Genomic DNA, 15725 nt, shown 5'->3' with positions numbered 1-15725 from the left:
TGTTGTGCACCTTGTGCCACTACCAGAAACTGCTCATTGGAGTTAATTTACAAAACAAGCATAATGAGTATTTAGCACTGCTGTATTGTGAAGTAACTTTTTTTGCTTTGAAACTCTGCGAGTTTCAAAGATAGATTCTCTGTGTCTAACAGAGGTGGGAAGGATCTCATGGTGTGTTTAGACTTGTGGGTATTGCACAGCTTTTAGGAACCTTTGTGGCAAAGGGCTGGTGTGCTAAAGCTGCTTCTGTTCCTGTCTTTAGGCAGCAAGAGCTTACTATGAGCAAACGGGTGTGGGCCCTCTCCCTGTGGTCCTGTTCAATGGAATGCCCTTCCAGAAGGATCAGCTGGATCCTGATGACCTGGAAACTGTGACAATGCACAAAATCCTGGAAACCACAAGCATCTTCCAGAGAGCCGTGTACCTGGTGGGTGCTGAGCTCGTGTGTGGCTGAGGGAAACTAGATTTGGAAAAGTGATTCACAAGTGCATGGCTACATATCATACAAAACAACTTGCATAATTACTTTTTACCTTTTTGTTTGTTATTAAAGCTATATAAGGCAATTCTGTATGCGAAGTAACAAATGATGCTTATTTCCTCTTTCCTTCAGGGTGAACTATCTAATGATCAAGATGTGGTTGAGTATATCATGAACCAGCCTAATGTTGTTCCAAGAATTAACTCAAGAATCCTAAGGTCTGACAGAGAGTACCTAGATCTGACAGGAATAAGTAAGGGATGCTTTTAATTGTGTTAAACATGAAATGTCTGAGTGAAAGACTTGCTGTTGCAGTGGAAAGCTCCAGTGGCATAGCATTAACAGCACTCAGCCCTGGTGCAGGGCAGATGTATCTACAACATTAAATGCCTACTGATTTTCAAAATGGGAATTTATTTTATTTTTATACAGACCTTAAGGGAAATATGACTCATGAAGCTGAGAAATTATTTAATGCATAAAGCAGCAGTTTGTTTCTTAGTTCTGACCTCCTTTTGGTCAGGGTTGACAGTCATCTCTGGAATTTCTTCAGATTTAGCAAAATGCTCCCCTGCTAAAACACCCAGTGCAGTGACTGCAGTACAATGACATTCCACCTGCCTTTTTTGAGTTGCTTGAAAAATAGTGACACAGTGGATTTTTCAATGTGTATTATTTGCATGTACTAGTGTCAACCAAGTGAGACTTGGGCAATTCTTTCAACTGACTTCTACTATCAAATATGCAAATATGAAAATGTAGTTATTGTTGTAACTTGCGAGACAGCAAAATTAATTTCTGAGCCCCTATATTAACAGTGAAAATGAGACAAGCAGTATTACAAGGAGCAAAATGGGATATTCTGGTAATAGTAGTGATTTTATTTTCATTTTACACGGAATAGCTGCTTTGGCATTTAATACTTGTTCTTTTCCTCAGATAACCATTTTGTGGATGACTTTGCTCGATTTACCACATTGGGTTCTAAAGATAAGACAGCTGCTGTTGCAAACAGCATGACCTACTTAACCAAGAAAGGTAACATCTGTGGTGGATCTGAATCCAGACTTTTATGTGTGTTTCCAAGCATCTGTGCAGTTCTTCACACACACACTGACCCTTGTCAGGCCTGTGGGTAATGGCATAGTCTGTTGAAGATTTCCTTTTTTCTTTATTAGACATGACTTCTGCATGGAACAAGAGTGTTCCCCTCTTTAAACCCAATCCAACCTCTTAATGACTAATGAATAATTCTGCCCTTGCTGTGCTGCTAGTGACCCCCAGAAATACAGCAGTGTAAGCAAATGACTAGAAAAATATAAAAGGGGTTTTAGCTCTCTGTCTCATTATTCAAAATTGCTAAAGTTACATGGATTCAGAAGGAAATTCTAACTGCCCATTGTATAAGACATCACCTAACGTGGTCAGTGCTGGTTTTATTGCTCCAGTGCATGCACTGCTTTTCCAGTGGCAGTATTGTCACAGTTTCACATGAAAGTGTTAAACTTGGCTGTACCTCTCTAGTGTAGGAATTGCATAGATGTAACACAGAGCCTAATCAGGTCTAACCAGACATCATCAGGTGTTTCCTTTCTTCATTTTGGTTGGATTTTTGCTGTCATTTGACCCAAATCCTCCTGTTCCTGTCTCCTGTCTCTACCAGAGTGTCCCAAGTGTCCATGGTCCTATCTCCAGTCACTGCCACCCATGCACTACCTGAAATATTCTTCCTGTCTCGTGCCTGCTCTTCATTCATGTTCAGTCACTTGGATTTGAACAAGTTTCTCCTGTAGAGCATTAATTAAATCCACTCCTTGGCATGCTTGTTGGGAAGTGCATTAATTTGCAATTCCATGGCTTGACATTTTTTGGTCAGTGCCTCTTCTGCTGCTTAAGATATTTAATAACTGCTATCTGATGACAGTAATGCTGTAGCTCATTTCTTTTCTAAAGTAATGGAGAAGTTACATGTGTTGCTGGCTCAGCACCAGCACTGGTACAGCAGTGCCCTGCTGGCTTTTAAAGAGGGAGGATAACAGCACAATGGCATGATTTGTAAACAGTCCAGAGTGATATCCTCACCCTACGGCATCAAACTGGTTATATGTAGTGTAACTAATGCTGTAGCATGAAAATCAAGCATCCATCTGTTTGAGAGGCAGAAAAAGTCAAAGTTTATTGCAATAAAATAGTTCAAACTTGTTGCATTTGGATCTGAACTGTAGTGATTTGGTTATGCCCAGTACAGTGCTGCAGCTTCTTGATACACATTGGGATTACCATCAAGTTATTAATGTGTCTCTCCTTTTCCCCTTTCCTTTCTGCTCTTTGACCAGGAATGTCTTCCAAGGAGATCTATGGTAACTCATGCTTTGGCATTTCTTATATTCTTGGAATTTTCTGGTTCCTTTATCACTGGCTTTAGAACCAGCAGGCAGTGAAGGAAGCTGTTGAAATGCATGTTTGCTGCAGCACTTTTGTCTTTATACAAAACTGATTTGTAAACTAACAGCTTCAATACAAAGAAGTGATATGTCTGCTGGGTTCCAACCCCAGTTGCAATCTGCAAGTTATATATATGTTTCTTTATGATTTGTAATTGAAAAGGTAGCAAACAAGCAAAAATCTGAAAGAATCCAGCTTAGAAGGAGCAATGCATGCTGTCTCACATGGGTTTTCTGAATGACCTAATAAAGACTAATATACCAATTCTGTTAATTTTGTCTTGCCAGGCTTCGTAGCTTAGGTTCATCCATTGCTTTTCTATGGAATTTTACTGTTTTTGAAGTCTTTGCATGTGCATCATAGTTTACCTCCAAATGAGGAAAAAATGAAGCTTTCCTTCCCTTCACCCTCAAATTTCTCCTTTTTTTTTTCTTTGTTAATAATTGCAGATGATTCCTTTGTTAGACCAGTTACCTTTTGGATTGTTGGTGATTTTGATAAACCTTCAGGGAGGCAATTGTTGTATGATGCCATTAAACATCAGGTAGGTAACATTTTCATTGGAATGGGTTAGCAGTGCTAAAAAAGCACTTGGTAAAACACAAGTTTTGCATTTCCCTGTGATATGACCTGTGGTGAGACTGGTTCTCCCTGCAGGGTCTCTCATTTCCAGCCTCATCTTTTATGTAGGGACTGGAACATTGCTGATCTTAAGTTAGGACAGAATACAATAAATGCTCTTTTAAACCCGTGGTGTTAAACTGAAATATCTGGGTTTTGGTTTGGAGATAACCATAAGCATTGCTCTCTGCTCTGTCCCATTGGTTCTGGGAGGATAACTGAAACATAAAAATGCACAGCTTACAGCTGAATCACTGGTTTGCCAGACTGAATGGTGGCCATGGTCCTGGATTTCTTAGGTAGCACAGGGTTATCTGGAAGATTGCTGTCACAGTGGTGCCTACACAAAAGCTAAATGCTTGATGTTAAATTATTTAATTTATCATTTTAACCTTGTGCTGTTATTTACCCAATTTGGAATCTGACATTCTGGTTAAGAAATGCAAAGCTTTTGCTGTAGTGTTTGTTATATATTTATTATATCAGAAATTTTAACCTTTCCCCTTCCCTGCTTTGTTAAACACAGAAATCCAGCAATAACGTTCGAATTAGCATGATCAATAATCCTAGTGAAGAACCCAACAGCCAGAATACAGTGGTAGCTAAAGCCATATGGGCAGCTTTGCAGACACAAACCTCAAATAATGCCAAGAACTTCATCACCAAGATGGCAAAAGAAGAAACTGTGAAGGCACTGGAGGCAGGAGCTGACATCTTGGAATTTGCTGTTGGGGTAGGCTTGTCTGTTGGCATTTACATGGGGAGGGTGCTTTGCTTGTTCCTCAAATTAATTTTTTAGTGTAGTATATTTATAAGCAGAAGCTGCAGTAAGATAAAAGTAACCCTGTTGGGTTTGCTAGATTGTTTTTAACCTCTCAAGGGCTTACCTAAATATAACAATCCATCTAAACCTCTTCAGACATGTCAAAGCTACATAACTTGGAAAAGGCAAAAGGAGCATGGGTGCAGGGATCTACTTAAGTGTGTCTTGGGTGGTTAGGAGAATAATATTTTTTTTAAAAGCTGGGAAAAAAATACAAGTGCATTTCTCAAAGTAGATTTTATAAAGCTAGGCAGGAAGGTTGGAACTGGTTTAAGTAGCTGTGACCCTTCACAGCTGAAGTTGGAATAGTGTTTGATGGTGACAAGCAAACTAGATTTAAGACCACAAAGAAAAGAGGGCAGGGATCAATTTTAGCAGCATATTAAGTTATTCTTGAATGGAAACAAAAAGGTGTCTTTTAAAGTGTGCAGAGGTGTAGTTTTCTTCCTATTCCAATGTCAAGTATTCTTTTCTTTTAGGGCATGGATACCAATATTTTCAAAGAAGCCTTTGAGTCTCCCAAGATGGATTTTGTTCTGTCCCATGCTGTTTATTGCAGAGATGTTCTAAAGCTGAAGAAGGGGCAGAGGGCTGTGATCAGCAATGGACGGGTGAGATGAGCAGCAGGCAGTGAAATACACATTCCACATGTGAGAGGGAAGCAGATGTGAGCAGCAGAGTCTGGGGATCAGACACAGGAGTGTCAGCCTGCTCCCAGTTTGATTTATTCACACCTGGGTGACCTTTTCTTTTTACTGTGTGCAGTTAGTTGTTGGTGTTTGGTACAAATTCTCAATAGCAAAGTTGCTTTCATGCTGGCAGTGAATTGAGTCCAGGGCTAGAAGGGGATGATAAATTTTCAAGATAATGCTGCTTCAGTTTACTGAGCAAAATGATGCTCTATTTTGCCCTGACCAAAGTGTCTTGGTCTCTTCTACCACCTGTTTTTATTATAGTTTATCTGAGATGAGGTAAATGATGTTACAGTAGTATTTCACTGAAATAATGAAACCCAGCTTTGTACAGCATTGGGTTTTCTATTGTCATCTGTTCTAGTCAGGTAAAAGCCCCCGCAGGTCCTGGTGGTTGCTGGGTGTTTCAACACCTTAAGAATCTCAGGTGATGAGTTGTTGTATCCTGTTATTCTCATTACCAAAATGGCAAGGCTTGTCTAGGTAGCTTTTAGGCTTCTGAAGGCTACAGGAGGGAGATTTGCTGGAGTCTTGCTGGACTGTTAGAATTGGCCTGGTGTTCTGCTGCCCCTCCCAGATGTGGTACTTCGTGTATAATTTAATGTGCCTGACCCAGTGAAAGTTTTAAGTGTGTGCTTTATGCCTTAGTCTGGGACTTTTGGCTCTAAATACCTGGATTTACCTGTTAAACTCTGCTGCCACTGACATTAATATCAGTTGGCTTCCACTGAGACTGGGCTGGAGTATTTATTTAATACCTCTTTAAATTTTGTTTCATTGTAGCCTTTATCTAATAATGCTGATTCTGCTTTTTTTTTTGTAGATTATTGGCCCATTAGAGGATGGAGAGATGTTCAACCAGGATGATTTTCATCTCCTTGAAAATATCATACTAAAGACATCAGGACAGAAAATCAAATCTCAGATTCAGCAGCTGGGATTTGAAGAAGATCTGTAAGTAAACATCAGGAGGCTTACAGAGAAATGCTGGAACTCTTGATAACATGACTTTGTGAATCTGATTTGCAATTCATTTTAGTGTTTCTTGGCTTATTAACATAAAAGTGATTTTAGTAATACATTTCCCTGAAATTGGAAAACACCGTAGAACTTAGTGGAATTCACCAGGCTTGTGAGTTCAGTATGAACAATTTAAACAGCTGTCAGTATAAATCTCTGAGACAATTAATTCAGGAAAACCTGACAGACCTGTACAGTTTTGCTTCTTGGCAAAGGTGTGATGGACAAATCAATTTTCATTGAACTTTCAAGAGGTTTTACACCTTTAAGATTGAATATATTCTTAAAATACTAGACTGAAAATTTATGGAAATACTAAAAAGGAAGCAGTGCTCAAAAGTAATTATCTTTTGTGATAGGACCCCTCTCAAAAGTTTCCCCACTTACAGGATTGCTTCCTGGTGCTCAGAGCTGCAGTGTAAAATGGGAAGAGCACTGAAACAAGGGTTTGATCTGAATGGCTTTCAGGTCTGAGTGGCTGGTGAAGATCAGGAGTGCAGTGCCTGTAACCTGTCTGACCCCCTAAAATACAGCTGCTCTGTCTTTGTTAGAGTTAAATCCTTTGGGATACTCAGCAATGAGGCTGCAACCAGTTTAAATTACTGGTGTATAACCCCTTAAATATGTTTATTTCTTCAGAGCCTGTGTAGACAGGTAGTAGAAGTGTTTGGGTATCTGGATTCTGTTTGCCTTCTCACATTGCTGCTGCCTGGCAGAAATGTGATAAGTACAGGCTTTTTTGGATATCTGCAAGCCTTTTTTTCCTTCTTTTCAGGGCAAGTGACTTGGTAATGAAAGTGGATGCTCTTCTTTCTGCCCAGCCAAAAGGAGAGGCAAGGATTGAATATCATTTTTTTGAAGAACGATACAGGTATAGAATTGCTGAACAATGCTTATCTGTGCCTTTTAACTTTCCCACTGTTTCATGTTGCATTTAATTAAAAAAAAAAATCTAAGTAGCAGTAGGAAAGTCCCCAGCAGTTTTCAGGAAGATTCCAGAAGTTAATTTTATCTCTCTATCATGTAAACATACATGTATATGACTATTTTTTTCCTCTGTTTAGTTTTTGAAGGTGCACAGTATTTAGGAAGTAATTTCAGTTCAGGATGAGATGGGGAGCAGTGGGTTGTAACGCATTTGAAGTGTTTATCCCCATGTTTAGTACTTTAAAATAGTATTTTCTTGTGTTTAGTGCAGTTAAACTGAGACCAAAAGAGGGGGAGACATACTTTGATGTTGTGGCTGTTGTTGATCCCGTGACCAGAGATGCTCAAAGACTTGCTCCGTTACTTTTGGTACGTTGTGAGCAACTTCAAATTCCATCATTTTGGAATGTTTGCTTCCTCTTTGACTGTGTGGTCACCAGTGCCTTTCTAATAGCGTGTCTGAGTTTCACAATGCATTTATCAGTGGAAACACTAATTAGGCTGCACTACACACTAACGAGATCATGCTCAGGTATTGCCCAGAGAGCTTTTAATTTCACTATTCTCACAGCTTAGTGACTCTGTTCTTGAGGGAGGTCTCAGCATGCCAAAAAGAATGTCTGAGATGTGAGGAGCAGGAAACTGTGCTTAAAACCACCAATTAAAAATGGGGGGGTGATAAAGCAAATCACAAGGAGGGGGATTGGGAATGAGCAGATAACATCCACCCTGAGGTCCTGTCTATAAAAGTGTCAGCTCTCCTCATTAGCATTTTTAAGGGATGTCTCTTTCTCATTACTTTAGGTTTTGAACCAATTGATAAATATGAACCTGAGAGTGTTTATGAACTGCCAGTCTAAGCTTTCTGACATGCCACTGAAAAGGTAAGCACTTCCATGATACAGGGGGGCAGAGAGAGAGAAACCTGCTGGAATGTGCAAGCACAGGAGCATGGTCAGCTGTCCCATGGGAAATCTCAATAACTGCTTTGAGCTCATTTATGTGATAGCATCATTTCCCACAGAAAATCTGTGAATTTGTGGATGGCACGACCAGTATCACAAGTTGGGTGCTTTGAATTTTTTTTTTTTTGTATTTATATAAAATTAAATAACTTACTAGTCTTAATGGTTGAGTCTTGCACAGTCTGTTTTGGTCCTTCAAGATAGAAATTCTGACCTGTCCTAAGGTTAGCACAACCTGCATTGTTTTGGACAAAGGCTTGGAGACATTAGAGGCCAGGGAAAGCTGATGCCATCTGCAAATTCAATGAAAGTGAAATATATTAGCAAATCTTGGCAATTTTTGGTGTTCTAATGTTTTCTTTCTGAAATTTCAGCTTTTACCGCTATGTTTTGGAGCCAGAGATTTCTTTCACAGCAGAGAATAACTTTGCTCCAGGACCCATTGCCAAGTTTTTAGATATGCCCCAGTCTCCCCTGTTCACTCTGAATTTAAATACTCCTGAGAGCTGGATGGTGGAGTCTGTTAGAACCCCCTATGACCTTGACAATATCTTCTTAGAGGAGGTAAGAGAAATCATCATGTTCCTTCTGCATTTAAATGGTGATGGTTTTCCAGGGCTTGCTTTTTTATGGGAAAGAAATGCAGAATGTTAAAATGCCAATAAATATAGGGCTGTGGATGTTACTGCATTTGCAGACTTCTACATGTTTTCTAGGAGGGGAAATTGGGAGAAACCCTTATTTATCTTACTGTAAAGATATTACACATGTATGTGTAACAAGACTGTCAAAGCCATTACAAACAGGCTCTGGAAATAGGACAGTCTTTATTTACAGCCTCGTGGGCATCACAAATTTGGGTCTCCTCCTCACTGATCACTGTATTATTATTCCCCTCTTACTTCTGCATCTCTCTGATATTGTTTGGGAATATGATATGGTATTGTGGTATATGTGGTATTGTTAATCCTGTACTAGTTTTTCAGAAATCTAGGAAATTTGGTGTGTGTTTTATGGTCTGGGTTTTGGTTTAGTGTGTTTTGGTTTAGGAGTGTCTTGCTTTTCATCTCTCACCCAAACTGTAAAGCCATAAATGAAGCATTGATGCTATATTTCAAGCCTCTGACTCCCATTCCCACCCCTTAGATTAATTGAAAGCCTGAGAGAGAGGGGGCTTAAATGCTTCAGGCATTCAAAATGCATTCCTGAGCTTCCAAATGAACAGCAGCTTTGCTTTTGCAGGTGCACCATTTCCAGTTCCCAAAGTGCAGTCTGTTGGTGCTGTAGCAATTAAACTGTCATTTTGGATGTGCAATGAGAGGAGATGTTTGTGGGATTAGATTAACATTCTGCTTATGTACTGTCCTCAGGCTAAATCTGAGTTTGGCTTGGTAGGGACCCAAACCTTTTGGGATTGTGGGTTTGGTTTTTTTTTTTTTTTTTTGTTATTTTTTCCCTTCTCTTTCCTTGGCACCTTTGTTCAGTGTAGAAAGAAAGGAAGGTGTGTTTCCTGACAGTACTCAGTGCACTGTAAGAGTAACACAGAGCAAAACAAAATGTTTATTTCAGATGGCTAATACTAGTTGAGACTAGCTTTGAACAGATTTACAGTCAAAATTCTGCATTCCATCATATCCTTTTTATGAGATACCAGCTCCATTCTCCAGTAAATGTTAAAGAAAATAAATCATGGACTAGAGCAACAATTCTCCCCTTTTCTTATCCAGCATCACTGTCTTGTCTGTGTATCTGCTTTGGAGTCTCAATGGCCAGTTATACCACTTAGAGACTGGTGCAATTGGTGTGTTGAGTTTTTGGGTTTTTTGAGGATTAGGAGGGTGTTGGTTTCTTTGAAGGTTTTTCTTTGCCAGCCTCCATCATCAGGGTTGCTCACTAGACATCTCTTAGAAGAGATCTTTGAATCTTGTTGAGATTCAAATTTTTTTGGTCTGGGAAACCCTTAACAATATTTGTGTAAGGTTTGTCACTTGAAAGAGCTGAGCTCTTTAAAGTTTTCTAGGTATTTGTCTAATAATAAAATTACTCTGGTAAAATTGGTTTTTAATTACTAAGGCTATTCTAGAGAGTAACTGAATGACCAAAGCTGGCACTTCAGAGCTCTGTGCCCCTTCCAGGTGGACAGCGTTGTAGCTGCAGAGTATGAGCTGGAGTACCTGCTGCTGGAGGGACACTGCTATGACATTACAACTGGGCAGCCACCCCGGGGCCTCCAGTTCACCCTGGGCACCTCCACCAGCCCTGTCATCGTGGATACCATCGTAATGGCCAACCTGGTGAGTGTCCTGCTGGACTGGAGCTGCTGTTCCTGCCCTCAGCACGGCCCTGCCATCGGGCACTGAGTGATTTCTGCAGGGGCTCTGGGTTTGGGGTGGGATTGCTCCCCACAGCTGCTTGCAGTGCATCAGAACCACCTCATTCCTCACACCGAGGGCTGAAGCCTCGCCCTGTCTCTCACCTCCTTCAAGATGCTCTCCTCTCCCTTCAGCTGGCTGAGATATTCTGGGGTATCTTTAAATGCTTTATCTTTAAATGCTGCCAATATTCATAAGCAACCCCTTTCCAGGCAAGCTCAGACAGTTTTTTCCTGAGACAGGGTCCTCCTGAGGCCATCCACTGTGGTGCTGTGAGCCTCAGGCTGTCTTGTTTTGGGGATCCATTTCTTCAAGAGATCTGTGGCATAAATGGAGACAGTCAGCAAGAATAGCTGACATTGTAGAAAATAAAGGATAGCTGACATTGTAGAAAACAAAGGGAGTGTGAAAGAATGGCTTTTGCTTATTTTAGTTGTGGAAAGATGCTGGAAATCCAAATGAATGATTGTTCCCTGCAGCTGCTTTTGTAATGTCACTGCACAAGGGATGTGTGTGTTGTCAGTGTCCACACTGGGCCAGGAGAGAGGTAATGGATTGAGGTTATGGCAGCCAGCTACTGGAATGTTTTCTTGACATGCAATATTAGAGGAAAACTGAAGTAAATTGCCTATTGTATTGTTTTTTGGTTGTTTTTCTTTTTTAATCTTTATTTTTTTAAAGGTATTACATTTACTTAGATGAATTAAAATAAAAACAAGGAAAAATATTCACTGGTGCTAAATATTTATTTTAGAATTCTTAGTCATTTTCAATTTGTGCCTTTTCTTAGCCAAAGTATAGCCTAGAATGATGTACTATTTCTTACTGTAGAAAGATGTCCCTTATTTTACATGTGTTTATGTTGGGGAGTAAAACTCAGAAGTGTCCTTTTTCTGATTAGCTATGTCAAATTTTTAAAAACTGTTTCTTAAATTTCTTTTTGAAGCAGCCTGGCTCACATAGGAACTGCAGGCATTTGAAACCACAGTATAAAACTGAGTGGGACACTAAAGCATCTCTACAGTTGCATCTATCTTCTATAGATGTAAAAATCTAAATCACAGAGGAAGATATTCAGATCTGGAATCTAAAACTAAAAAGACTTGAACACAATATTTGAATTTCACATTGGAATTTTCTGAGTTCTGTAGGAGAGATGTCTTGTAATATGTAAATTATGTTGCTGCTTCTGCTGTAGATGAAAAACCATTCTGTACAGCTTCAGAATTCCTTCAGATTTTGTTGTATAATTACAAATTAGTGCTTTGAAATTCCCTCATTCCTTCATAAACGCAACTTTTTGCAGAAAAAGACTCTGGGTTTGCACTGTTCCCATCAGGACAATGAAGACTTTGATCTAACAAATAATGCCAGACTTCTTCAAGCTTCTGTCTCTTAGGGAAAACCCAACAATTTTGAATGGAATAATTTCTGGGGCTTTTCTCCTGTTCTCTGGGCTTAAAGCCTTAAGGTTATGTTGATCAATGGGCTTGCAAATAACATTTTAGATCTAAAACAGTGAGTCAAAACACAGGACCTTAAAGCTAATTTTTCTGCATTTGCATTTTCTGGAAACTACCAAATATTCTTTTCACTTTACAGGGCTACTTTCAGTTAAAAGCCAATCCTGGTGCTTGGACTCTAAGACTGAGAAAAGGCAGATCTGAAGATATTTACAGGATCTACAGGTAGGTCAGGATAAGAAACACTTCAGTCTTTTTCTTGTACAACTTCTGAAGGAGGTGTAGGCATTGTAATCTGTGCATCTGTAATGGTTCCCTTGCCCAAGTGTGGTAACATAAACAGCAAATTACATTTCATACTGAACATAAGTTATGCAAGGTGAAATTAATTAATTTAAAACTCCATTAAGTGTGTTCAAATAGATGTATTTGTTTCTTTGTCATGTCTCAAACCTGTTTTGCAGTGCTGAGGTTTAATACATGTATAAAAATGAGCAGAAGAAATAAAGAACATGTTTCTGCTTTGCAGTAAAAGTCAGTGTCTTGCTCTGTTTTCAGCCACGATGGCACAGACTCTCCACCTGAAGCTAACGAGGTTATTGTTGTTCTCAATAACTTCAAGAGCAAAATTATTAAAGTCAAGGTGAGTTTAAAAACCAGAGGTGCTCTTAAACAAGTCTGTTTGACCAGCAATGGGGGAGAAACTTGGATTAAGGCCTGAAGCTCCCTTCCCATGAGCATACACTTGGGGCAGTCTGCACAGAGCTCACAGTGTCAGGAGCAGAGAGCATCATCTGTAGACTTGGTTTGGGTTTTCAATACAGGAGAGAATGGCATGTAAGTCCTGCTCCTTGTGTATGTCCCTGAGATACAATTCCTGACTGCTTATAACTTCAGGTAAAAGCAGTTTTTTATATATGTCTAGTAATAAGCATTCAGTATGTCCACTGAGCCAGCATTTTACCTGTCACAGATAAATTGTATTCATTTGGCAATACATTTTCTGTCACTCTGACACAGGCTAGGTGAGAATGCAATTGAAAAAAAGAAAAAAAAAGGTAAATTACTAATCTGCTGTCTCTTAGGGTTGCCTATCAGGTAATGCCATAGCTGAGAAGTTTAAGGAGAATGACTGATAGATAAGTGATATCTAGAGATGAAGAATGACTGGATAGATGAATGATGGCTGTAACAGAGCCAGTTCACACCTGACACCATTTACTGTGCTGGACTAATTTTGGGATGTTCTCCCCATTCACTGTCTTGTTGTGTCTCTGCTTTGGAGTCTCAGTGGGCAGTTATACCACTTAGAGACTGGTGCAATTGGTGTGTTGATTTTTGGGGTTTTTTGAGGATTAGGAGGGTGTTGGTTTCTTTAAAGGCTTTTCTTTGCCAGCCTCCATCATCAGGGTTGCTCACTAGACATCTCTTAGAAAAGCATTTTAACCATCCAGGCTAACACGTGTCTGAAAGCTGCTTTGGAATCTGTTTGGAAAAAGTCACTTCATTGCTGAGCTGTTTCCCAGACAGCTTAGGTTACCTGCCAGCTCATGGGCTGTAATTCAAGCAGGTAAAATCAGAACCACGGTCAGGATAACACTCCTGACAATGTTTACTCAATGTGTGGTTCCAACTCACTAAAGCAGTGTTATACTTCACAGGTTCAGAAAAAGTTTGATATGATGAATGAAGATCTACTAAGTGATGGCACCAATGAGAATGAATCTGGATTTTGGGAATCTCTCAAATGGTAAAATGAATTCAGTGATAACCTGCAAGTCTCTTGAAACTGGAAAACTATTTGGCAATACCATGATGTCTGTGAAATTCCACAGCTGTCTGTTAGGATTGCTTGAATTCAGGGCTGTCATTCATTGCACTCCTCTGTTGGCAGAGATCTGGGCTCCTGCTTTTACCCTCCCTTTCTCCCTCCTGTTTCTTGGGAGCCTGAAAACATTGTTCCTTCCCAGAGCTGCCCCTCAGCCAGTGCTCTCTGCACCCAGAGGTGTTCATGTCTGAGCTCCTGGACCTTCCCTGTCCTGTGCACAGCACTCTGCCTTGGGGAAGATGCCCTGGGCAGCAGGGAATGACTCCAGAAGCCCACAGACCAATTGTATTAAAGCCAAAATGTAGCCATTTGCTGTATTTGCAGCCTTTCCTGTAGAGCTGGCCCTTCCTCTCTTGTCCTTCACAGAACTGTATTTTTCCTTTCAGGGGATTCACAGGAGGACAAAAGAATGAAGATGTGAAACAGGATAAAGATGATGTACTAAATATATTCTCTGTGGCTTCAGGACACCTATATGAGAGATTCCTACGGTCAGTTGAGAATTTGTAATCCCAGTGTGCCAAATATCAGTGCCCTTGCACAAGGAAAAGGGTTACAATTTGCAAGAGAATAAAAAAACCCACTTTTTATGCTTCAGAATTCCACTAGAATCTGCACCTACTGTGTCATAGGAACTTTTGTCAGCATAGCATTGAGTTAAAAATAGACTTAGTTTAATAGATGGTGTGTTGCTGTCCTAAATTTTCTCACTACAGTATAACCAATGTATTGTTAAGAAGTTACAGCATAAGTCACTTTGGAAAGGATCTGAGCTTCTGTTGTTCTCAAAGGGCTGTGAAAGCCAACAGGTTGTATATTCTCTACCTAGTTAAAATATAGAAAATATAGCTAGGGGTTTTCTAATTTTGCAGATAAAATTAAGCAGTTTACAATAGGCTGAAGCCACCCACTTTTTCTTTATGCATGAGGTTCAGTTACCTGACACATAAAAATAGTTTAGTCATGTAGCCCAGCAATTTGTAATCTATTACACACCTCATCTTTTGTGGGTGCCACTTGTTCCTGTAACTTTTTTTTTTCTTTTGATAGCATAATGATGTTGTCTGTGCTGAAACACACCAAGACTCCTTTAAAGTTCTGGTTTCTGAAGAACTACTTATCACCTACATTCAAGGTTTGTTACTAATTAGAAATTTATTTGGTGGTGGGGGAAAGATGCCTCAAGCTGCTTCCCCCTCCCTCCCCAGTGCTGCACCAGCATCACTTGGCTAAAAGTGTACTCAACACAAAGTTGGAGAAAGCCTCACAGATGAGAATGTCAGCTGATGTGACAGTGGGACAAGTTTTTCCAGTAAAAAAATTCTCCCAATGCTCTTTCCTCATTTACATGCTCCCACTTAGACTGCTTTGTACACCCTCAATAATTGTCCCATCTGTGAATTGTTATGAAATGAGTAATGCTTTCTTTTAAACTCATCTGTGGATCACTATGAAATGGCTCATAAGGAACTGTGTGGACAAAAATGCTGAGATATTTAGTTGTCTCAGGATAGTTGGCTTTACAATTTGTATTGATTGTTCAGTTTGGGGCTCAGTGTTTTGTGTGAATTAACAATGAAACTAATTTTCTTTGTGGTGTCTCATTTTCTGATGTTCTGTGCCTTAGACTGAAGTCTGTCTCTTGTAATGTGCTTTTCTTTTTCCTGCAGAGGAACAAAGAATTGAGATAAGCTCCTTTTTTCCCCTCCCTCTGCAGGAGTTCATCCCATACATGGCCAAGAAATACAATTTCCAGTATGAGCTTGTCCAGTACAAATGGCCACGCTGGCTGCACCAGCAGACAGAGAAGCAGCGGATCATCTGGGGTTACAAGATCCTCTTTCTAGACGTGCTCTTCCCACTAGCTGTTGATAAAATCCTGTTTGTGGATGCTGATCAGGTAACACAGAGGCTGGAGTTATTTGGTCTTTTGGTTTATCTTTATTTTTCTCTTGTTTTTTTTTTTTTAAATAATAAGTTCTTGAATACAGTTTCCATATTGTTGGAAGGGCTGCAAGTTTGAGCCATTCACAGGCATGACTGGAGGTTGATTCTGTCATCATTGGATGCTTCACTGAGGGCTGGGGT

General features: G+C 39.9%; 1 protein-coding gene across 3 annotated transcripts in view; it reads left to right on the top strand.

Moving 5' to 3' along the window:
- Positions 1–15725, top strand: part of UGGT1 (UDP-glucose glycoprotein glucosyltransferase 1) — a 38199-nt gene that overhangs the window by 18648 nt on the left and 3826 nt on the right. For 2 of the 3 annotated variants that reach the window (XM_063407903.1, XM_063407902.1), the window contains exons 18-36: positions 263–427; positions 614–734; positions 1421–1519; positions 2818–2841; positions 3376–3470; positions 4074–4280; positions 4850–4981; positions 5886–6016; positions 6858–6953; positions 7276–7378; positions 7814–7893; positions 8349–8538; positions 10110–10268; positions 11949–12034; positions 12368–12452; positions 13471–13559; positions 14024–14128; positions 14688–14772; positions 15355–15537. In XM_063407903.1, the coding sequence (XP_063263973.1) occupies positions 263–427; positions 614–734; positions 1421–1519; positions 2818–2841; positions 3376–3470; positions 4074–4280; positions 4850–4981; positions 5886–6016; positions 6858–6953; positions 7276–7378; positions 7814–7893; positions 8349–8538; positions 10110–10268; positions 11949–12034; positions 12368–12452; positions 13471–13559; positions 14024–14128; positions 14688–14772; positions 15355–15537 (2235 nt within the window). The remainder of the gene's footprint in view (positions 1–262; positions 428–613; positions 735–1420; positions 1520–2817; positions 2842–3375; positions 3471–4073; positions 4281–4849; positions 4982–5885; positions 6017–6857; positions 6954–7275; positions 7379–7813; positions 7894–8348; positions 8539–10109; positions 10269–11948; positions 12035–12367; positions 12453–13470; positions 13560–14023; positions 14129–14687; positions 14773–15354; positions 15538–15725) is intronic. The other variant, XM_063407904.1, reaches the window with a different exon arrangement.

The sequence above is a fragment of the Prinia subflava genome, chromosome 11 (genome assembly GCF_021018805.1).
Source record: "Prinia subflava isolate CZ2003 ecotype Zambia chromosome 11, Cam_Psub_1.2, whole genome shotgun sequence".
NCBI lineage: Eukaryota > Metazoa > Chordata > Aves > Passeriformes > Cisticolidae > Prinia > Prinia subflava.
The sequence above is the reverse complement of the archived record's forward strand: the minus strand, read 5'-3'. Positions and strand labels throughout refer to the sequence as shown.